Source organism: Zootoca vivipara, chromosome 3 (assembly GCF_965207765.1).
Source record: "Zootoca vivipara chromosome 3, rZooViv2.hap1.1, whole genome shotgun sequence".
Lineage (NCBI taxonomy): Eukaryota > Metazoa > Chordata > Lepidosauria > Squamata > Lacertidae > Zootoca > Zootoca vivipara.
This window is the reverse complement of record NC_142586.1, coordinates 56,251,580-56,274,750: the sequence shown is the minus strand read 5'-3', so window position 1 is coordinate 56,274,750 and position 23,171 is coordinate 56,251,580. Positions and strand designations below refer to the sequence as shown.

The 23,171-nt window shown below is 42.9% G+C and overlaps 1 protein-coding gene and 1 long non-coding RNA gene across 19 annotated transcripts in view; one reads left to right on the top strand and one right to left on the bottom strand.

Annotated features, from left to right (window-relative positions):
- Positions 1-4,975: 4,975 nt before the first annotated feature.
- LOC148686260 (uncharacterized) lies at positions 4,976-7,963 on the bottom strand. The gene is made up of 2 exons (XR_015948974.1): positions 7,770-7,963; positions 4,976-5,089 (listed from the first exon to the last, which is right to left on the bottom strand). It is a non-coding gene; the product is annotated as an uncharacterized LOC148686260 (long non-coding RNA).
- Positions 7,964-8,096: 133 nt separating this feature from the next.
- The window catches only part of EPB41L2 (erythrocyte membrane protein band 4.1 like 2), an 81,899-nt gene continuing 66,824 nt past the window's right edge, over positions 8,097-23,171 (top strand). For 10 of the 18 annotated variants that reach the window (XM_088666144.1, XM_088666143.1, XM_088666142.1 and 7 more), the window contains exon 1: positions 8,364-8,412. Coding sequence is in view for 6 of the 18 variants with exons in the window: in XM_088666152.1 (XP_088522278.1) it covers positions 8,332-8,412 (81 nt within the window). In the remaining 12 variants the exon portion in view is untranslated. Of the gene's footprint in view, positions 8,413-23,171 lie in introns of all 18 variants that reach the window. The other 8 variants (XM_088666152.1, XM_088666149.1, XM_088666148.1 and 5 more) reach the window with 2 other exon arrangements.

Below are 23,171 nucleotides of genomic sequence, written 5' to 3'. Positions count from 1 at the left end.
TGTGTTTCTGGGCTATTTGAATAAATGTGCAATCCTAGTAAGGTCAACTTAGAATGAAGTTTCCATGAGTTCAGTGCGACTTACCCCCAGGTAATTAGGTGTAGGATTGCAGCCGAAGAACAAAACCCCCAGCTCCGTTGTACCCACTTACGGTACTACTCATAGAATTCCCATGATAATTTTCTAAATGGATAGCACGTTCGCTTTCCAGGATACTATTTTCTTTTCATACTGAAGATGAAGAGCAACTGCTTCTTCTGAAATATGGAAATCAAGAGAACGCCCAGCGAAAGAATGGGTGGGACACACAGGTTAAATATGAGCTGACACGGGATCAAAGTGATTTGGTGCAGATCAATGGGAACATCCTTTGTGCTCTTCCGTCCTGCTCACTTCAAAGTATGAGGTTAGTGCCAAAGTTAAATTAACAAGACTGATGATAGTTGCGTATTAAATATTTTACGGGGTTGCATTAGAGACATCAAAGGCAAACGGGCCAAGCTTTGCCAGTGGCATGAGCATACATAATAAAGATACTGGACAAGGACAGCTGTGCTTTCTTGAACAGAGCAATAAAATAATCAATGAATGCAGGCAATTAGGACACAATTCCAACTAGTTCATTAGAGAGAAAGAGAGGAAAAAAACAAGAGAGCCAAACCGACGTGCTCATTTTACTTAATATAGTCTCTCGTATTATTTTATGCAGATAACTAGTTTTCATGTTTGCAGGTTTGATCAGAATACATTCAGGAAAATTAATTATTTATTAAATATGTTAGTCACTTTATCTTGCTCAAGGCAATCCAAAACAGCTTACAACCAAACCAAATTAATGACATCATACAAAGATCAGTCGGATCCTGAGCATGGCTCAAACCAAATTTCCGCCCAAGGAAATGTTTACTGGGGTCCACAACCCCCCCCCCCAGTATGTTTCCGTTTATTGTGTTAAAGGCAGCTATCGTCATAAAGTTTACAGCCAGAAATATTAAACACCCTTTTGTCAACAGTCCCCAATTATCAAGCCTGCCAGATTTGTAACACATGTATAGCAAAACTTTGCAGGCTAATCCATAGTAATGCAGGGAATCCCTTGTGCGGATTAAGTGACGTTTCGGGGATTAGGATGCAAGATCCCGGCTAGTGCAGGTGAGGTCAGGCATGACACTGCCTCATCAGGGCTGCAACATCGCTTGCAATGTGTAAAGGATGTCAGACAAACAGCCTTAAAAATACAACCAACAGAGGAGGCTTTTGGACTGCGTTTTACACCTTAGTCTCATCTATTTGCTCGGAGACTCTACAACGTTATTTATTATGACATCTTACTAACTTGCGTAACAAAGTCCCAAACCAGAAAACTGGAATAAAAATCACACTGGAGTCATGTATTCAGGTAACCATTTTATGATTAATGCTAGAATTTTCCTCTGGCACCAAACTAGATGGAAGAGTGTGCAAAAGTGTTGCGCAAAACAAGACTAAAATCCAAAATAGAGCAAGAATAATGGATTTATCAAATGATGTTTGCCTTTTCGCGTCCCCCTCCCCCCTAAGAGGATGCAGTCAGCAAACCTGTTGGGTTGATACAATATTCTTCTCCACCCTATTCCTGAAAACCTGAGAGTCCAGTAATGCTGTTTCGACTGCCCAGAGCAGTTGCAAAGAAACAGCTCCTAGAAAATCTGCAAATCCAAAGCACCAGATAGGATGATTGTGAATGCCTTGGCCTAAGTAGTCAGCATGTCAGTGGTTACATGGCCTTTGGGGTGGCATGCATCCTCTATGTCTCTCTGGCTTCCCACAGCTGGAACTGCAAGGCAGCCTTTTGTGAACTGCAAGCTAAACTTCCCTCTCTTGCTGAATGTTATGTTAAGATGAAGCCGTCATCGCTTGGCTCACTCACCCGTTCTTAGGGCCAAGCTACATGTTACGTAATTCCTGCTTTCAAAAATGCATGCTTAAACTGGCCTCTTTAATTCTGAAGAAAAAGCAGCTGTGAGCCCCCTGGTTTGACATATGCTCCCAGTTTTGCACTTGCTCTTCTTAAAACGAGGCGAGCTGCCTTACATATAAAATATCAATCATCGTTCTTCACAGCACCTGACCCAGTCATTCCAGGCTGATTTAGTGAAGTTTTTTAAACATGTAGCAGTGTAAACAGACCCCTAAGCCAAGCTAATGTGCGTAACATCGATTGGGAAGCAGATAATGGTGTTAATGCAGGCACCGAAGGACAAGCAGCTTCTAAGCCTGTGCTGTACTTTCTGTCATACAAGCTGCTCAGAATAATATGTGCAGTTACTGAATAGGGGTCTGTGTGTGTACACTCTCTCTCTCTCTTAGGAGGCAATCCTTTCTTTGCTTACCTGAGAGTAAGTCCCATTGAACACAAATGGGTTCCCATTTGAATAGACATACCTGTATATAGAACATAGCTGTCATGTTTTCCCTTTTCTCGCAAGGAAGCATATTCAGCATAAGGGAATTTCCCTTTAAAAAAGGGAGAACTTGACAGCTATGAATAGAATCATGATGTTAGCCTTCCTGATCTGTGTACATGCAGGGGGGAAATGCACATTCAAATCCTACAAAGTATTTCCCCTAAAATAAAAATCTGCATATGATGTGACGTGGTGATGCCTCAACGTTGGATTTTTTCCATGTGTATGTGTAAACCCAAGAGTCCTTCATTTTACCTCCACAGTTAGGGACAGAGACTATTTTCAACAATAGCCTATACTTTGCTTTCCATCCAATAATAATAATGGGGCAGTGGGTATTGGCTCAAAATGGAAGGGAGAAGTTTTTTACAAAAGAAAATGAGAGGTTTTCCAAATAAAAAACCCTTTTCAAAACAACCAGTGTTTGTGCGCGTTATAGGACTGAGGGAAAAATGGCCGACCTGGATTCTGAACTACTAGTTGAAAAATGGCTGTCAGCAAATGGCAGCCTTAACAGCACTAGCTGCAGTCCTTTACACACTTACCTGAGAGTAAATCATACTGATCTCCATTTTGACATATTATGAAGTACATATGATGGCCCTGTTAATCAAAGTACACTGGTTAAAAAGACAACCATTCACCATGCTTAAAAGGAGTAACTATTTACTCATAGCACTTGAAGTGTCACATACATTTGATTCTGTATTAGTTATGATATACAGTGGTACCTCGGTTTTTGAACGTAATCCGTTCCTGAAGACCGTTTTGAGTTCCGAAATGTTCGAAAACTGAGGTGCAAAGGGTGGTCTGCAAATTTAATTGAGAAAATTGAGAAACACTCAGTGGAAGCCGTTCTGAGGTGCAAAAGCATTTACTTCTGGATTTTCGGCATTCGAGTTCCCAAATGTTCGTTCAAAAACAGAGGTACTGCTGTATATAATTATATATTATATAGTCATAGAATAATAAGTTAGAAGGGATCATAGTCATAGAACAATAGAGTTAGAAGGTCATCAATTCCAACCCCTTGCAAAGCAGGAATCCTTTTGTCCAACATGGGGCTCGAACTAATGAACTTAAAGTTTAAGAATCTCATGCTCTATCGACTGAGCTATTATAAGTTGAGTGTTATAAGTACATATAATAAGTACATACAGCTGTTATGTTAGAAAAAAATACATGCAGGACTGTGGTGTATTTCACACAATAATTTCAAATCATTTGCTGTAAAAAAGGTAAGGAAGCATGGTAAAAGGTATTTGTTTTTGTAAAAAGCAACCCTAAAGCATTCGGTCTTCAAGTGGCACAACCACATATGGTAAGAAATTAAGAAATGGGTCCCCAGATGCATGTTGGGGGTCAATTTGAGTCCTGGGTACGAAAATATTGAAACTTTGGACCTAAACCCCAATTTTCAGAATAAACCCTTTCAATAAAAGCTTTTTAACATCAACAGCTATTAAATTAGATAACAAAACCTTGCTGCCATAAAGCAGCAATAAAGAACCAACAAGAATAAAAGGAGTAATAGCAGTAATATCCATACAAACATCAAATAGCAATAACAATAACTCAGGAAAATAGGACTTTGTTGACTTTTGGGAAACGATTCCAAAATGTGCAGGTTTTGGGGAGACCATCTTTGTTCATCTAACCTTGCAGCAGGTGGGGAGGGGCAGAGAAATCGGCATCTAAGGAAGATTTTAAAGAGTAGGTAAGCAATATGGTAGCTGGAAGCAGGGAGCTACAGGGTTGGCAATGTGGTGCTGCAAATGGAGTGTGAAGTACCATACTTTTCTTAAAATTGAGTCCCCCCCAAAACTGCGGGAGGCAGTGGAAGACCGGAGTGCCTGGCGTGCTCTGGTCCGTGTGGTCACGAAGAGATGGACACGACTAAACAACAACAACAACCATACTTTTCTATTAGACACCTCCATGTATAAGACACCCCCCTATTTTGGGGGACTAAATTTTAAGAAAATGAGGAGAGATGGCCCAAAGTTGTTGAGCCTCTTCCCTCATGCCACTGTGCGCGGGAAATGATTCAGGGAGTGCTTCCAGTGCCGGCCCTACGTGCCGGCTGGGTGGCGCAGGGCACCATGGCGCCGGCCCGCCAGGAGGGCGCCGTGAGCTGCGCCCACCCGCTGGCTGACCGGTCCGCCGCGTAGCTGCGCCTGCCCGCCTGCCTGCCGCGCAGCAGTGCCTATTGCACCCGTGCTGCGTGCGGCGCCCACCCACCCACCACGCTGGGAAACGGGGTGGGAGGGCGCCGGAACGGGGTGGGAGGGCGCCAGAGGGATCCAGCGCACCACGGCACCGAGGGCGCCTAAGACGGCGCTGAGTGCTTCCCATGTGCAGTGGCATCGGGGCAAGTTGCGCACCGCCAGCCAGCACCCCCAGATCGCCCCCTGCATACAGCGGCATCTCCCCCCCATGCCACTATTCGTGTATTGGACGACTCCATCCAGTTTTTGACATGATTTTTGTGTCAAAAACCCTTGTCCAATACATGGAAAAATACGGTATTTAATTGTTATTTTTTATTTTGTGGTATTGTTTTATGAGCCTTGTTGACGGAACTGCTTTAAGTGGTGGCCCACCATTTTATTGCAATTTGATTTGGTGACTATTCTGGGTGTCTGTAAAAGAAAAGAAAAAAGCAAAATCTTAAAACAGGACAAAAATGGAAACGTTTTTCCTTTTAAATTGCCTTTGATTTCCATACGCTCCCTCCAATCCTGTGGAATATGACGGTTAACAACTTGGACTTCAATACATGGGTAAGAATAGGATGGAATTTCTAACATCAAGACACCCTGCCATCTGTTTCTCTTTTAAGAAAAAACCCTCTCTCCACAAATCGGCTCTTTTAAGCTTTGCTGGGAGAAAGCACTGTACCATATGACCCGTTTTAAAAACCACTTACACAGGCTTTACAAGTCAAAACAGCACCTTGAACTTCTTGTGCACAATTTACTAGCATCCAACACTGCCATGAGCAATGCTTAATAGTTGCAAGTGCTCATTTGTTGCTGTCATAATATGAGTACAGCTATTAATAATAATTAGCTGTGTGGAAATAGGAAGGAGTCGCATAAAGACATTTGATCCAGGGTTGCCCAAAAGTTTTCCGAGGCCTGAGAGAAAAATGGAAGAGTAGGTTGCATGACTGAGATAGAACTGTATTTGATAGTGGCAAATCCGCTCCACCGCCTGGTGGGGAGGAGTTGCGGTGAATCACCCCGGGGGCGGGGACGTTGTTCCGCGCCGACCGGGGGGGGGGGGGGATCCTGGCCACGTCATCCATCGGCCAGCCAATCAGGAATCCGGGGATGTGGATCTTGTCTGAAGCCCGAAGTGGGGCAAGGGCCATGCCATGACCCTTCCGGGAACCCAGGGGTGAGCTCGAGTTGGTTTGCATTGACGGGGCTCCCCCTACCAGTGGTTTACCCTACCAGACTACCTGCGCAGCGGACAGGAGTCAGGTATAGCCTGGTCTACTCAATGCCTAAGCCAATACAGCTCACATTCTGTAACCAAAAAAGTTGTGGCCTAAATTTGCCCAATAACATTAACCTTATATCTTGTGTCCTAGTGTTTTTATTTCTCCTTGAGGGGGTGGTTGCGGGGTCTCAACACGCAAATTGTAGCTGGGAGCCATGGGAACGGCTGGGCTAGACTCCATATCAACAAGTAATTCACCTTGCTCAGCGATAGTTGATGGGCTGTCAACCCCAGGCTGGTGAAGCCCAGGGAGCCCAGGTCACCATGGCATAGCAAGAGAGGCAGATGCTCAAAAGGAGCGAGAGGACCAAAATGTGTGTAATGCTAAGCGTGTAGCATGCAGCTGCATTTATTTATTTAAGAGTGGGTGTGGATTGCCAGCACACAGAGAGGGATTGTGATCCAGATGAACCCCCCCCCCCACCCTCACCCAGCTTTTGGGCTGAAAAGGAAATAAAACTCCCACTGGAACTGGAGGGAACTTCACCCCAATTCCTGGTGAACCCCAGAGGGGGAAAGCCACAGAACAACTGGCAGAGCTGGGGAAAAACACACTGAGGATCTTGCATTCGTCTGATAAAATAGTACTTGTCTGCTCACCCTTCATATCTCCAGCCTGTATGGTTGGTTAATGGAGTGCATTGGTTCTCTGATGCCAATGCCTATCTAAGCCCAGGCGTTTGTTTGACCTAGTACAATATAAGAAACAAAATAAGGAATCTGATGTTGTGAAAGGGAAGCATGCCTTTCGCTGTGTAAGTAGACAGCTTACCCTACCATGTTCGGAACCATTAAATAGGTTGTTGCTGGATGGAAGCTGATGGGAATTGATAGTCCAAAACGTTGGAAGGGTACTAGGTTGGCAATAAAGCACAGCATACAATCCAGCTGCTTAAGAACATTTAAAACAAAACCCAGAGGTATAAATATAGGGCTGTATTCAACAAAGTTTTACTCATAGTATACCTTTTGAAATTAATGAACCTAAGTTAGAGACGTTCATTAATTTCAGTGGGTCTACCCTCCATTTAGTTGAATACCACTGTTAGATATTTTTTTTTTAAAAAAAATCCATTAAAAATCCAATAGTTTCAAAAAATAATAGAATTCCATAGCTCAAGGACGTTTGGAATTATTATTCCCATTTTGTCCACCCTGAAAACTCAAGAACAAAGTCACACTGGATTCAAACAAAATGTGTTCAGATAACACTTTCATAGAGCTACAGTTTAAATGTTTTCTTGTGGTGTGCGTTGTGAGGAAAGAGCATTCACCAGAAACTCCCTTTATAGCTCATAAATTCCTCATTTTTGAAGCATAAATGAGACCCGTGGAAGAGAATGGAGACAGCATTGTCATTTAAACCAACAACGCTGACAGCTAGACTGTTTGCTTTTCTGCTGTGGTTCTTTTTTCCCTTTACATAAGCCAGGGGTCACAGTCGCAGCCTAGCCAAACAGCCTAAAAAACACAAGAAAGGGAGTAAAAATCTGCTGTTGGATGTAGAAGGCACAGTTGAAGGCCAAGACTCTTTGCACACTGTTAAGGAGGACAGTTGGTTGAGGGAAGAGAATTGTAAAGATGCTTCCTTTTCTTTCTGGCCTTGCCTAATCCAGGAAAAACATCTTGCTTTTGTCATTATGCTTCGGAGATTTAATTGAAAGAAGGGTCCCCCAGCTCCAGTTGTTTATAACCCTACGCCAATTAAACTTGCTCAGGCTGATGCTGTTAAAAATATCAGCAGCTGCAGCAAAGCAGCGCAGCAAAGCAGCTATAAGAGGAAAAGATCAGGGTGGGACTTTTCTCCTTTCATACCTTCAAAAGTTCATGATCGCTGAAGGAGAAATAGCTGCTTCTGCTGCTTCTGGAGACAGTCTGCGGCTAATCTCAGTCTGCGGCTTTTCTTTAATGCGAAACGTATTTCTAGTACCGCTATGCACTGATTTCACATGCACCAAACCAATCCCTGCCCATATCAGCGAGTACAGTTGTTTTCTTTTCCTTTCCATTTCTTTTCCTGGGCCAGCCTCGTCTATGCAACAGCAAAAAAAAAAGGGTGGGGGTGGGGACCGCGAGCGAAGGAGCGCGAAGGCGGGGCAGCTCGAAACTACCGGTACAAGCCGCCAGAAGAACATTGTGGGCGTGGCTAGAAAGAGCGGGACGGAAGGAGGGTGGCTGAGCAAGAGAAACAGAGGCCGCGATTGATGGGCTGAGCGCGAGAGGGAAAAGAAGAAAAACGCCCAAGAGGGAATAGGTGGGGCTGACAGTCGTTCTGGAGCCTGCGTTCTGGAGCCGAGGGTCAAAACCGGGGGCGGGGCTGCAAGCGGAGGCCGGGACGCGGGGAGGCGCGCTGACGGCCTTGGCCAGGGAATTTCGAATGAGGCTGAGGGAGGCGGTGGCGCAGCGGCCAGACGGGGAAGCGAGAGGCAGCAGCAGCAGGAGGAAGCCCGCCGAGGAGGTAAGAAAGCCCTACAGGCGCCGCCGGCAAAGTTGGTGCCGGGACTTAGCAGCGCTGGGTTTTTTTTGGCGGGCTTTGCTGTTGAGTGAGACAGCGAGTGAGACGGCCCGCCGCAGCTTCCCTTCCTCTCCTCGGCTGCGTCCGGGAGGTGGGCGAGCGAGCGGGTGGCTTTTGCTCTGCCCTCCACCCCCGAGCCGCCCTTTGGTTTCTGAGTTCCGGTGGAGCTGCTGGGGGGGGGGGTGGCAGCCGAGAGGGAGGGAATGTGATCCGCGTGGGGGCGGGAATGAACGCCAGGCTCTGGGATACGCGTCCCGACGTATTTGCTGTCCTGGAAGCCCCCTGCAGGCCGCCGGGACTGTTGTGACCTGCGTCGTAACGCGATGTGTTTATGTGTAGCGCCGTCTCCCGTGTTTGCAGTGATTGGTGAGCGGGGAGCCCTGGCCCCATTTAGAGGGAAGAAAAAAAAGCTCTTGCCAACGCGTGATAGCTTTATAGGCACCAACTAACAAGTTACAGCGTGCTGATTTTGGTATACCGAGAAATGGTACTCAGAGCAAACTGGATGTGAAGCGAAGTAGCGAGGTGGGGTGGGGAAAGTGGACATGGTGAAAAAGCTTAAAATGGACGCAGGACTGCAGGCGGTATTATGCAGGCTTAATTAGATTAGAATGTGGTAGGTACCAAATGGGTTGCATGAAAGCATCTGGGACCAAACATTCAGGGTCTGTTTACCCCCATTCCCTTTTGAAAACACCTCAAACTTAGTGGTTTCTCAGAGCTGTTTTAAAAACAACACACAGGCATTGCACTCCTTATGTTGCCAAAGTTATACATCCTGCATGCTCTAATTTTAAGGTATGCTGAGTATGCTCTTTGATCACCTGAAGCAAAATAGGGTGGTGTTAGGCTGTGTACCCCCCTCAAGTATTACCTTTATATGGTAGAAACATTATTCACACCTTCAGTTGTAAGATTGCTGGATAGCTAAATTTGGTATTCCTCAACACACACACACACACACACAGAGAGAGAGAGAGAGAGAAGAAGAAGAAGAAGAAGAAGAAGAAGAAGAAGAAGAAGAAGAAGAAGAAGAAGAAGAAGAAGAAGAAGAAGAAGAAGAAGAAGAAGAAGAAGTGCCCATGTGCTTTAGAATATGATTTGGCAACTATGGAAACAATTCATTTGCACTTCTCCTAAGTGTCTGCCTAGCATAGCATAGCCATATTCTTTTAAAAAAATTGGTCATGATAAGCTAAAAAAAATATGGATGTGATTTTGACATTTTGTTTTTTTAGGTCTTTGAGGCTAGGATGCTGCAACACATGAGGGGTAGTTTTGGATAAAGAGAGTTTGAGATAAGAGCTGCATGTGGATTTGTTAAACTTGTAGCTTTGCTGGTGATCTGGATAGTATGATCTGTAAGTAAGAAGCTTTGTTAGGAGCTTGACAATGAAAGTGAGGTAGTTCTAAAGAGGCTAGTGCCACCTTCTAGAGAGGATGGTGGGGAAATGAATGTAACCTACTGGCAAGGAGTGCACTTTTACTACTCTTTCTTACTATCACCTGCTTATTACCTAGATCAGAAGCTGAGTGATTCCCACTGACATATGAAGTCTACTGGAGCAGGAGACTGCTAGTTAAAGTCTCCTGCTTGACATTTCTATTTGATCCCTCTCCTAGTTTCTCATGCAGTTTAGCCCAGTAGTGTAGCTCAAGTGGTTCGAGCAATGGCGTGTACGTGTGTAACTAACAGCCTTTGAGTGTGTTTAGGAAGCAGTACAGAAATCAAATTGAGCAGTGTGTTAATTAAAAGCTGGAGGAGAAACTATAAGTAGGTGAAATCAAAAGGAAAACACTAAATAATATTTTTGTATCTAATCCTATATTAGGAAAACCTAACATAGCAAAACTTATTCTTATGGCCATCTTTGCCCTTGGTAGCCTCTGAAGTTGGTGGGAAGGTTAGGAAGAAAGTATGTGGGCATAATATCACTTTTTATGCAGTTTGATTGTGGTGATAATGATTAACAGCTAAACTAAGGAAGAAGGGACTTAGACAAGGATGCTGGAGGTGATTAACACTCATTTCCTGCTAGAAGGTGAGAAGTGGGACAGAGATGACTGCCAGACATCAGAGTGCTGGTGCTTTAGATATTTGACAGGCATATGAAGTCTGCTATTCTAGTCAACTCCATGGAAGGAGTTGGGTGAGCTGTCAGAGGGGCTGTAGAAAAGATGATCTTAAAGAATTTCTGCAAAGTGCACTGCAGTTAAGAGGTGAGGCTGTTTCCCAGGAGGAGCGAACGGTGTTTCATTTCAGAAGGTGGGCTTTTGAAAACCACGGACAGAATTAGTGTCCCACCCCCTTTCCACCACCCCTTTTCTACCCCACATTTATCTGCTGGTTCATGCTCTATGGACTAGCCACTCTTACTTATAAGAGCCTGAAGTTTCTGTTGTGAATGCCTAGTAGAATGGTTTTTGGGTGAATATCTCTGTATATAAGCATTATGTGTTTAAAGATGGATTCCATAAATCAGGCTCTCCAAATAATTTTGTACTACAACTTCTACCATTCCCAGCCAGCATTCCCATGCTCATGGAAGAAGGGTGTTGTAAGGCACAAACCTGAGGATACCACATTGGCTTCCCCTGCCAGAAATTAAGCTACATTTTCTGATCTTGAAAAATTAAGTTATGTTATAAATCAATATAGAGAAGGTTTGATAGGAGATAGCCTGTTTCCCTAGCTTCCTAGTGTCAGCAATATCACATTTCAGCTACTGTGCCGTATTATATTATTTTAATTTTTTAATTTAATTTAATTACATTTCATTTACACTTGTATACCACCTCCCTTCTGTCATGGAATGCAAGGCAGCTTACATGTTGTTCCCATCTGGTCATCCATCCAGGTACTGGCCTGGCCTAGATCTATTGCATTACAGTAGTCACCATGCATTTCTGGGTAGATGTTTTGTGTCCATGTTCTTATTGCTCACACATTTAAAAATTACAGAATAAACTATCTTTGCCTTTGCTTGGTCTTGTTCTCTGTGTGTTTTCACTTTGCAGTTTTTGAGTTTGGTCAATGTACCAGTAGGTAATATCTTCTGGAATGAATTGGTATGCACTGGGGGAAAAAGACTGAAGTCTTAACATAAACATTTCCAAAATTTCTTGGGGTGAGTCTGGAAAAGTTGTTAATTGTCAGGGGCATTTTTCAGTGGATGGTCATGACAGTCATACCAAAATGTACACATGCATTGCAGCATTGCTGTTCACATTGCTAGGAGCTGTTTTGCTTTTTTTCAGGTATATCTTGGAGCACTGCAGAAACCTGCAAAACTAGTGTGACCAGAGAATATGTGGAACAGAAAAAGGGATGTGCAGTTCAGACAATGACAGTTTTACAATTATGTCCCTAATTATTTTAAAAGTTATTGACTGCATTCAGTCTAAGAGTAGTACATGTGTGTGTGTGCCCATGTGGATAAGGTAAAGGTAAAGGGACCCCTGACCATTAGGTCCAGTCGTGACTGACTCTGGGGTTGCGCGCTCATCTCGCAGTATTGGCCGAGGGAGCCGGCGTATAGCTTCCAGGTCATGTGGCCAGCATGACAAAGCCGCTTCTGGCAAACCAGAGCAGCACATGGAAACGCCGTTTACCTTCCCGCTGTAGCGGTTCCTATTTATCTACTTGCATTTTGGTGTGCTTTCGAACTGCTAGGTTGGCAGGAGCTGGGACCAAGCAACGGGAACTCACCCTGTCACAGGGATTCGAACCGCCGACCTTCTGATCAGCAAGCCCTAGGCTCAGTGGTTTAGCCCACAGCGCCACCTGGGTGTTAATATATATCATTGAAAGGAAATTGAGTTTCTAATTGTGACTTTGAAATACTTCTATGGTATTAGAGTTGCTTCAAAGATGTTTAATGTAAAAATGCGGGCCAAGACTTAAATAAACAAATGGGACTGCTAGGTCACCAATGAACCACCATAAACGTTACTACTCCCACTTCCCCCACATACCTCAGAGCAATGCTTTTTTCTGGGGATACACATACCTGTAAACATTTTGTGAATCTAAGTTTGGCCTCATTGAGCGGCAGCATTTCAATATGAGTAGGAGAATGAGAGGACCCCTAAACATTTTAAAGCAAAAAAGACATTGCCTCATTGAGGGAGTAGGGAGAGTGTGCACATTCACCCATGGATAACTTGGAAGAGGGGAGCAGAGAGGTCACACTCACTTTGGACTATACTTTGAGATTTAGTATCTGTAAATTTCTGTGTCAGTCACTGAATTCTTAAGATTGTTCTCTTGTTTAACAAAACCATGAGCAAAAACAGATTTTAAAGCCAGCACATCCCAGGACAAACTGTCTAACTTAAAAGTAGGAAGTTTTGTCAGGGTTTTTTTTTTTTACTTATAACTTCATAACACAATTTTTGTTTCTCTTTTTTGCAGTTGTTCCTGTGCCCTTTTGCAAATTCAAACAACCCCCCTACATTTAATAAAAGTGAAACAGTTTCAGTGTGTTTATTGGATTATGGGTCATTGAGGGTTTTTTTTTAAAAAACCATTTATTAGTATGTCTAATTCTGACATATCCATGGTTTCCATGCATAATAAAATAAATCTATTTACAGTCTTTATATTTAAGCACATTCCCTAGGCAACAAGTGCCATGAAGCATCTAATTTACTATAAAATGATCCAGCTGCTGACTCTGTTTACAATAAGAGTTATTAAACATAAGACATGCTGCATACGTGGCAGTGTAGTGCTTCTGGAATGTGACCAATTGAATGTGACCTGGTGGCTCAGTTTCTGAGGCACTAAATTTCTAGCTGTAATTTAGGCTGTGATTTCTTTGAAGCCTAAAACATTAACCTCTTGTGGTATTTGAACACAGAAATATCAGAACGACAATGATTTAGACTGCAGTGTGATGTAGTTCCTCCCATCCCTTAAAAAACAAAGAGAGTTCTGACTTGAAATATCTTTCTACTTGAGGCCCACATTGTAATAAATATTTTTTTACCAGTTAAGTAGCTTTGTTGTACTACAGTTTGTTTAAAGTAAATACTTAATCATATCTCCTGGGACAAACCTAAGGTTCTGCACTTAAGCAGGAATAATCAGATGCACAAATATAGGATAGGAGACACCTGGCTTAACAGAGTACATGTGAAAAGGATCTAAGGCTCTTAGTAGACCATAAGCCTAACATGAGGCTACCGTGTAATGCAGCAGCAGCAGCAACAGCAGCAAAAAAAAAAAAAAAAAAAGGGCTACTGTAATTCAATTCTAGGATGCAGCAGCAAATGCACAGTGCCCAGATCCAGGGAAGTGGTATCTCGGGTTACAGACGCTTCAGGTTGCAGATGCTTCAGGTTACAGACTCCACTAACCAAGAAATAGTACCTCGGGTTAAGAACTTTGCTTCAGGATGAGAGCAGAAATCGCGGGGCAGCGGGCCCCATTAGCTAAAGTGGTACCTCAGGTTAAGAACGGACCTCCAGAACAAATTAAGTTCTTAACCAGAGGTACCACTGTAGTGCCAATCTAATCTGCCTTGGTCGGACCCCACCTGGAGTACTGTGTCTAGCTCTGATCACCACAGCTTAAAAAGGATATCGACAAGCTAGAACAGGCATTGGCAACATTTTCCAGCCATGGGCCAGAGCATTCCCACGGACTATTGTCCATGGGCTGGACATGCGCAGAAGCGATTTCCGATGCCATGCTGCACATGGCCGGGGCGCCGGAAATCACTTCTGCACATGTCCAGGGCGCTGGAAATCGCTTCTGCGGCTGTGCAGAAGCCGGAAATCCCGCCTGCGCAGAAGCAATTTTCGGCGCCTGCACAGGCACAGACGCGATTTCCAGCGCCCTGGACATGCTCCAGAGGGTAGCACCCAAACCAATGGATTCAAATTACAAGAAAGGAGTTTCTTACTAAACATTAGGAAATTTCTGATAGTAAGAGCTGTTTGACAGTGGAACAGACTACTTTGGAAGCGGGAAGTTTTTAAACAGCTGGATGGTTATCTCTTAGGAATTCTTTAGCTGTTATTCCTACATTGCAGGGGGTTGGAATAGATTACCATTGGGTTCATTCCAACTCTATGATTCTATGAATCTCTACCATTTGGATTACTGTTTCCCAAATGAAAATACGTTATTTAATAGAAATGAGTTTTTCCTCTGCAGATCTTTTGCATTAGATACTGAGTAGAATGAAGGGATACATTGGCACTTTTTCTGTTTTGAGGGGGGGGGAAATTAATAAATCTGATTTAAATTGGTTAAAAGGGCAGATGAATATGCAGTCTGAGTCTATGTACGTTTGTTAGGAAGTCTCACTGACTGCACTAGAGCTTCCTCCAAAGAAAGTGTGCATATGGAATATTAAAAAATGCTTCTCGTAGTTAAAAATGTGGCAAACCCATTGTTTTCTGTTTTGCTACTGTGGAAATTTAGTCACACTAGGTTGTTTTACCCTTAAATAAATCCTTTTAATAAAAGCCACTTCATATTTTTGCATTACTTGGTGTTATTTTCGTTTCTCTGGTCTGGATATTTCTCATCAGCTTTGGGAACAGAAAAAAGCTTCTGTTCTTGTGATTTTTTACTTTTATGTTTTCATGTACTCCAGGTAATGTTTAAAGTGGTCTATGTTTTGCTGCTATCTTCCTAGTGAAAGCTTTATGCTTAGGGAGCAGTATTAAAATCACTTTGCTGTTTATGCAGGAGTAGCCTTTTTTCTTTGTGTTTTGGCTAATGCAGCATTAGTAAAGTCAATACTTTGAGAGTGCCTCACACTAGCACACTGATTTCAGTTTTTCAGGATCTACTTTGGGGGTAGATGCCCACCGATTGCAATCAATTTGAGTTAATCTGTCCTAAATGGTCCTCACTGCTTAGCTGGATCAGACCTCCTAGTAGTTGTAGGCATTAGGTGGTTTTGCTGGAAATTGGGGTATACCGTATATAAAATTGTCCTGCAGCTCACATGCCATGTAAAATTATATATGTAGCAGTTTCATATATACTGTAGCTGTTTGGAATTGCTTTAATATTTTCTTTAGTAGTGGATGAATGAATGCTATAAGAGATTTGTGTGTGCCTCCTGATATGCATGAGAAGCAGCTTGAAAGAAAAATTCATTATTAAATGAATTCTCACTCAACCCTTACTTTCTCAGCACTCCTTGTCTTTTGAAGTTAAGTCAAGTGGCAGTTTAGAAGTTTTTTTAAAAAAAATAGATTTCTAAAATAGAAAGCAAGTAGTAAGGAATATTGGTATTCAGGTTCTGTGCTTTGTTGAAATTGTTTGTAGCAAAGTAAATGTGATGTAATGTAAATGTAATGAAATAGGATTTTCCTACATAGTTTCAGTAGATATGATAACATTTAAATCACCTTAATAAATTTATTCAACATGTGTTCTCTTCAGAAAGGGGGGGAAATCTGCTAAGGGTGTACTTGTTGTAACTTAGGCTGCAGCCCTATTCAGACTTATTCCGGGGCAAGTTCCACTGAACACTGTTTTTGGTAGCTAAAAAACCACCACCACCTGGGGTGGATTAGCTTGAGACTGAGTAGACTAATGTCACCCAATGATGTTTCATGTTTGTATAGAGAACCTGAACTTTGGTCTCTCAACTCCAAATCTAGTAGGTATATATGCTATACTACAAGTTTTTGCATGATCCTTTCCCATTCTGTATGTACCATTGTAATAAATGGAGAGTCTAATTTTAACCCCCCCCCCCGGCTGTGAAGCAGATAGACTGAATGCAAGGATAAAGCATGTTGCTTCAGGAAACAAAGTACTGGGTTTGCAATCCAACCTTTTGACTCTTCATGTGTTATCTAAACTGCAGAATCAGACAGTTGTCAGCATAGTGCTGTATGATCAGTATACTGTTCTCTTGTTTCCTGTCAATAGTTTTTTCGTTTCCTTTTACTTGCGTAAGTAGTTTTTTTCTCAAACACTTGAGAAATGTTGTTAATGCATCATGATTTTTTAATTTTTTTAATTGTTTAGTAAGTGTTGGAAGTAACAATGCACGTTGGATAGTGTATGTGCAAGTCTGAGTGCATCTAAATAAACAACTTACTGATCAATTTGCATTTTGATAAGCAGAAATAAGAAAACATTGCAAGATTTTGAGTTGCAGGAGTGATATATTTTCTCATAGGTTTGCAAGAGATTGTGTTCTAAATATTTGAGGAGAAAAATGCTTGATTTTTAGATGGAAACAGTTTTAGTTCATCTCATTTCAAAGGTGTAATATATTATAAAATACATGCAAATGTCTTGAAAATGGCTAGATATTGTATTATGTATGAGAGCTTTAGAGTAACTACCAATGTATGGTTTCATTTTGCAGCAGCCCAGTGTTGAAAATACTATGGATGTTAATCTGTATGGTGTGCTGAGCCATAAAGCCATAAAACTGAGCCATCTTCCGCCATGAAGGCAAAATGGAGGAGTTAAATCAGGAGTTAACCATTTTTTTTACTTAAAACACCTTCACTCCTTTCAGAACTGATGGGGACATGTTTGTATTTTGTTGATGGAATTGCTAACATTATGGTCACTTTTGCTTCCCTTGGATCAAGGGTAGGAAATCTGTGGCCCTCCACATGTAGCTGTGCTATGTCATTGATCAATGGCCATGCTAACAGGAGCTAATGAGAGTTGGAATCCAACAATATGATCTGAAAGGCCAAAGGCTGTTCAGTGCTGCTTTGGATAGACATCGGGCAAAGAGCATTAAAAAACAGCAGCTCAACACAGCAAAAATCCAAGGACTGGAACTTTACTCAGGGAAGATGTATGAAAACATGGACATGTGGTCAAACGTCCTCGTATCACCCCTTAATACAGCTTCTGAAAATACTGGCGCATACTTAAGTTCATTTTAAGCTACAGTTGAAACATAATTTAAACTTTTGACCTAGCCAGGGGTCAGCAAAGTATAGTCTGGGGACCGGATGTGGGCCACCAGGCTCATAAATCCGGCCCACAGACTCTGCCACCCGCTCGGTCAGTCCCTGCACTGAGCTAAACCGGCACAGCGTTTCCTTGAAAAGAAGCCATGGACGCCTCACTGTGCAGAGACTGACTTCCGCAACGCTGGCACGACTGCGGGTTGGCTGCAGGAAGCTCCTGCAGCCAATCCGAAGCCGCGGATGCCTCTGGGCAGGCGGCGACACTGGTGCGGCTTTGGATTAGCTGCAGGAAGTTCCTGCAGCCAATCCAAAGCCTCGCCACCCGCACTCTGAGGTAAACCCGGCTCAGCCATGGATGGAGAAGTGGGTGGCGGGTGTGGGCTGTGCCATGGGCATCGGGATGGGCGCGTTGCGGGGCTTCAGCTGGAGCTTTGCGTGCCTGATGGCCCTGTGCCTGGCGCCCGCTTGGCGCTGTTGCTAGTGGCGCACTCAGTGGCCGCGCTGGAGCAGTTGAAGGACGAGCTGCGTGCCGCCTGCCCAGCGTTCCGCATGCATGGCCTGCCTGCTGACCTGATCTGGGATGATGGGCCACAGCGCATGGTGCGCGCTGACTGGGAGCTCTGTGGGGATGGGCCAATGGAGCAGCTGCTGCTCGTCAACAGTGCCAGTGAGTGGGCAGTGGCGAGACGCATTCCTGAGCACATGCAGAGTGTGTACCTCCTCCAGGTCCGGAGGCAGCTGCGGGACTGGCTTGCACGGTATTTATATTTTTCAAAATATAGTCTGGCACCCCACAAGGTCTGAGGGACAGTGGACTGGACCCCTGATGAAAAAGTTTGGTAACCCCTGGACATAGCCATTGTGGCTAGTAGCCATTGATATTCTGCATCCACTGTTTGAGGCGTCATATCTCAAATACCAGTTGCTGGGTATCGCAGGTGGAAGACAGCAACATTGCAGCTGGCGTTTGGGGTTGGTGGTCGTAAGACAGCACACAGAGTGTAACAAGGACTGAGAGATTGTGTTCTCGTTTAATCTCACTGTAAACTGGTACAGTGACAATAAAGTATATTTCTATTGCAGTCTTTCCACAAGTATCTTGTTGGCCACTGTGAAAAAAGGATGCTGAACAGACCATTGGACTGGTTCAGCAGGGTCATCTTACACTGTTACGTTTTTGGTATGTTCTTGATTTTAAATTTTGTAAGCAGTAGAAAGCTAGCCTTGTGTACAAATTATCGTATACATAGCTGCCAAGTTATCCCTTATTTTAAGGGATTTCCCCTTATGCTGAATAGGCTTCCTCGTGAGAAAAGGGAAAACTTGGCAGTTTCATAGAGCTCCTAAAGAAGCTTAAGAACTTAAAATGAAATCTGTTGCACCATACTAGCCAAGCAGGTAATATGCTTTATTTCAATAGTCTACTTGAAGAATTTTCAGTTACAGTGAGGGGAAAAAATATTTGATCCCCTGCTAAATTTGCCCATTTGCCCCTGACGAAGAAATGACCGGTTCATAATTTTAATGGTAGGTTTATTGTAGCTGTGAGAGACAGAAAAACAACAGGAAAACCCCCAGAAGACAAAAGTCAGAGATTGATATGCATTATAATGAGTGAAATAAGTATTTGATCCCCTATCAACCAGCCAGATGTTAGGCTACCTGGTATCTTCACTGTATGTAACGAACTGAGATTAGAAGCACCTGCTGTAAGGGAGAGGTCTTACCTGTAATCCCAGCTCGTTACAGTACCTGTACAAAAGACACCTGTCGACAGAAGCAATCCAGCAGATTCCAAACTAGCTACCATGACTAAGACACAAGAGCTGTCCAAGGATGTCAGACAAGATTGTAGAGCTGCCCAAGGCTGGACTGGGCTACAAGACTATTGCCAAGCAGCTTGGTGAGAAGGTGACAACAGTTGGTGCAATAATTCGCAAATGGAAGAAGCACAACCTCCCTCGGTCTGGGGCTCCATGCAAGATATCATCTTGTGGAGTTGCAATGATCAGGAGAACGGTGATGAAGCAGCCCAGAACTACACGGGGGAACTTGTCAATGAACTCAGGGCAGCTGGGACCATAGTCACCATGGAAACAGTTGGTAACACTACGCCGTGAAGGACTGAGATCTTGCAGAGCCCGCAAGGTCCCCTTGCTCAAGACAGCACATGTACAGGCCTGTCTGCAGTTTCCAAATGCACATCTGAATGACCCAGAGGAGAACTGGGTGAAAGTGTTGTGGTCAGATGAGACCAAAATCGAGCTCTTTGGCATCAACTCAACTTGCCCTGTGTTTGGAGGAAGAGGAATGCTGTCTACGACCCTAAGAACACCATCCTCACAGTCAAACATGGAGGGGGACATATTATGCTCTGGGAGTGTTTTTCTGCTAAAGGGACAGGACAGATTCACCGCATTGAAGGGACGATGGACGGGACCATGTATCGTCAAATCTTGGGTGAGCACCACCTTCCCTCAGCCAGGGCATTGAAAATGGGTCGAGGATGGGTATTCCACCATGACAATGACCCAAAAGGCAACAAAGGAGTGGCTCAAGAAGCAGCACATTAAGGTCCTGGAGTGGCCTAGCCAGTCTCCAGACCTTAATCCCATCGAACATCTGGAGCTGAAGGTTCGAGTAGCTACACATCTGCCCCGAAATCTTACCGACTTGGAGAGGATCTGCAAAGAGGAGTGGGACAAAATACCTCCTGAGATGTGTGCAAACCTGGTGGCCACCTACACGATAAGTCTGACCTCTAATGGCCAACAAGGGTTTTGCCACCAAGTACCGGTACTAAGTCATCTTTTGCAAAGGGATCAAATACTTATTTCACTCATTATGATGCACATCAATCTCTGACTTTGTCTTCTGGGTTTCTGGGGTTTTTCCTGTTGTTATTCTGTCTCTCACAGCTACAATAAACCTACCATTAAAATTATGGACTGGTCATTTCTTCGTCAGAGGGCAAATGGGCAAATTGGCAAATTTAGCAGGCGATCAAATACTCCCCCCCCCTCACTATACAGGACAACTTTTGCCTGTTTCCCTATGTTGGATTTTGTCTCCTAGCCTTTTGTTTGGATTTCACATTACTTTAGCACTGTTTTTGAGAAATACATTTGTTTGGCTCTAAAGTCTAACTCTCAGCCTTCATTTGAGGCTTTTCTGTTGATAGTAATAACGTTAGGAAGATGCAGCCAAACTGCAAGTTAGTAAAACGGCCTTGTAAGTAGGTTTATAAAAATTACTAGCCTGCAGAATTTTTTACAAGCTTTTGTCCTCCTGTTGCAGTCCTCCTGCAGCAGCCAGCTACAGTTTTCTTTTCTATCACCCTAGCACAACCAATCCACTTTAAAATTTTGACTTCCTGCAATTAGGAAATTAACATGGAAATGCACTGAAAAGTGTAGGGTGAACAAATGATTAGTGGAAAGATCCATCTATCTGTCATGGTTGCTTTAGCTGAGATTCCTCTATTGCAGGGGGTTGGACTAGATGACCCTTGGGTCCTTTCCAACTCTATGATTCTGTGATATAAAAGCACCTTGTATACAAATTAGGATGAATGCTCATTGTCATATAACTGCCCCCAAGCAAAACACAGTGAATTTTCAGTAAAGACTGTCCACAGTTTAACCTCCATGTAAGCTTTGTGCAAGCAAGTATAGATAAGCAGGTCGTTTTGAAGAGTCTCATGCTGTGTTTTTTTGGAAGAAATGGTGGGATATACATTTAATAATAATAATAATAAATATTAGCTCAATCTTCAGTACTTCATAGCTAAAATGCTATGCCTTCTTAAATTAAAATCCTATGCCTTCTTAAATTAAAATTGCAACTCTAGGTTGTCTGATTTAAAAAAATGTTACTGCTTTTGCTTGAATTCCTTTCCTGTCACACACAAGCAAGGCTTTACTGTTGATCAATGACTATCTAGATTCTAGATTTCATGGTATTGTGGAAGGAGAGGGACATTTTCTAAAGACTTGCTCTCCTTCAATATCTTGAAAGCAAAGCTTTACAATAAAGATAATTAATACAGTATTCAGAATCTTAAGTGTAGTTTCTAACCATTCCTCATGTGATGGTTATGACTTGACATAATGTACCAAGATATCAGCAGTTTCTAAATTTAAAATTAAAGAGCAAGTCTGTAAATTGCTTAGATTCCTCATTAGTCACAAGGTCTTACTCTGAAATTCTCGGTAGGAAGAGAGCTCCTTTGTCATTGGATTCTAAGTTGTCTTGTTTATATGTTGAAAAGCAACTCCCTGACCTTTTTACAATCAAATGGTCACGTTCTTAGCTGTTCCTAGTGCCAGTAAGTGGGGAATAGAAAGAATGCATTAGGTAGGGAAGTTTTACCTCCTCATCCTTGTGTACTGATGGGGGTATGGAGAGGGGAGGAAATGTGTCTGTTTGCTGTTATTTGGGGTACAAATATTGTCCACTCCTGTTTACTAAATAATCAGAAAACTTTCCCATAAAACTATTTGACTATTTTCCTAATATTTTGGAATAACAAATGTCAAGTTCATGTACAATCATGATGCTTTGTATTCATTGTAAAGTTATTGTAAATGTTTATAAATGTGAACTTCAGTGCATTACTCCAATGTAACAAATTATTAATTAAATAAAACTATTGATGGGAGGCAAATGGAAAAGGAGTTTTGTGAGAGATTGAGGCTTGTTTAAAGGTAAAGGGACCCCTGACCATTAGGTCCAGTCATGACTGACTCTGGGGTTGCGGCGCTCATCTCGCGTTATTGGCCGAGGGAGCCGGCGTACAGCTTCCAGGTCATGTGGCCAGCATGACAAAGCCACTTCTGGAGAACCAGAACAGCACACAGAAACGCCGTTTACCTCCCCGCTGTAGCAGTACCTATTTATCTACTTGCACTTTGATGTGCTTTCGAACTGTTAGGTTGGCAGGAACAGGGACCGAGCAACAGGAGCTCACCCCGTGGCGGGGATTCGAACCACGGACCTTCTGATCGGCAAGCCCTAGGCTCTGTGGTTTAACCCACAGTGCCACCCGCTTGTTTACATAGCACTAAACTGGTTTAATGTTGTGTCTGAATGCAACCTTTTGAACGATACCTGAAACAGACTTGTATGCTCCTCTAGTTGTACCATCAGACGTCATTGCATTCCTCATCCTCATTTCTGCAAATATCTTTAAGTAGAAATAGCCAAACTGTTTCATCCTGTGTAATTTTTCCAGACGTGCGTTAACTTGCATCTCTTTGACTATGGAAAAGAGCAATCAAGCAATATGCTAATTATTAACAATAAAGTAGCAAAGTTTTGCTGGGTAGTAGCAACTTTTTACCTAAATCTATAAATCTATTTATCTCTTTTTTCTGAATGTTGTAATTAAATTGTTATTGCTTTGCTCCTAATCAGTGAGAGAAGAATAAACCGCTGCTCCAGTATTTTTGTAGCCTGGGTTTTTATTTGGTCTGTTCTTTCTGTTACTGTGTTTTCAGAATGGATTATCTATTCAGATTCCATCAAGCTACAATGCTGATTATTCTTTTGAGGTCTGTAACCCTAGGATTTTAGAATGTGACCATAGGTAACAGCTGTCCTGGAATTAATCTTCTGTTTAATAATATGACTTAATTCATGCTGCCTTTATATTGTGTATAATGCAAGAGAACTGAGGATCTGGGTTGTAGTGTCATGCCCAAGATTAGCTTGAAATTCTTTCAACCTCAAAAGCAAGAAGATGTAGTCTTCCTAAGTGTGTCTCACTTCCAAGCAACCAAGGAAGTTGC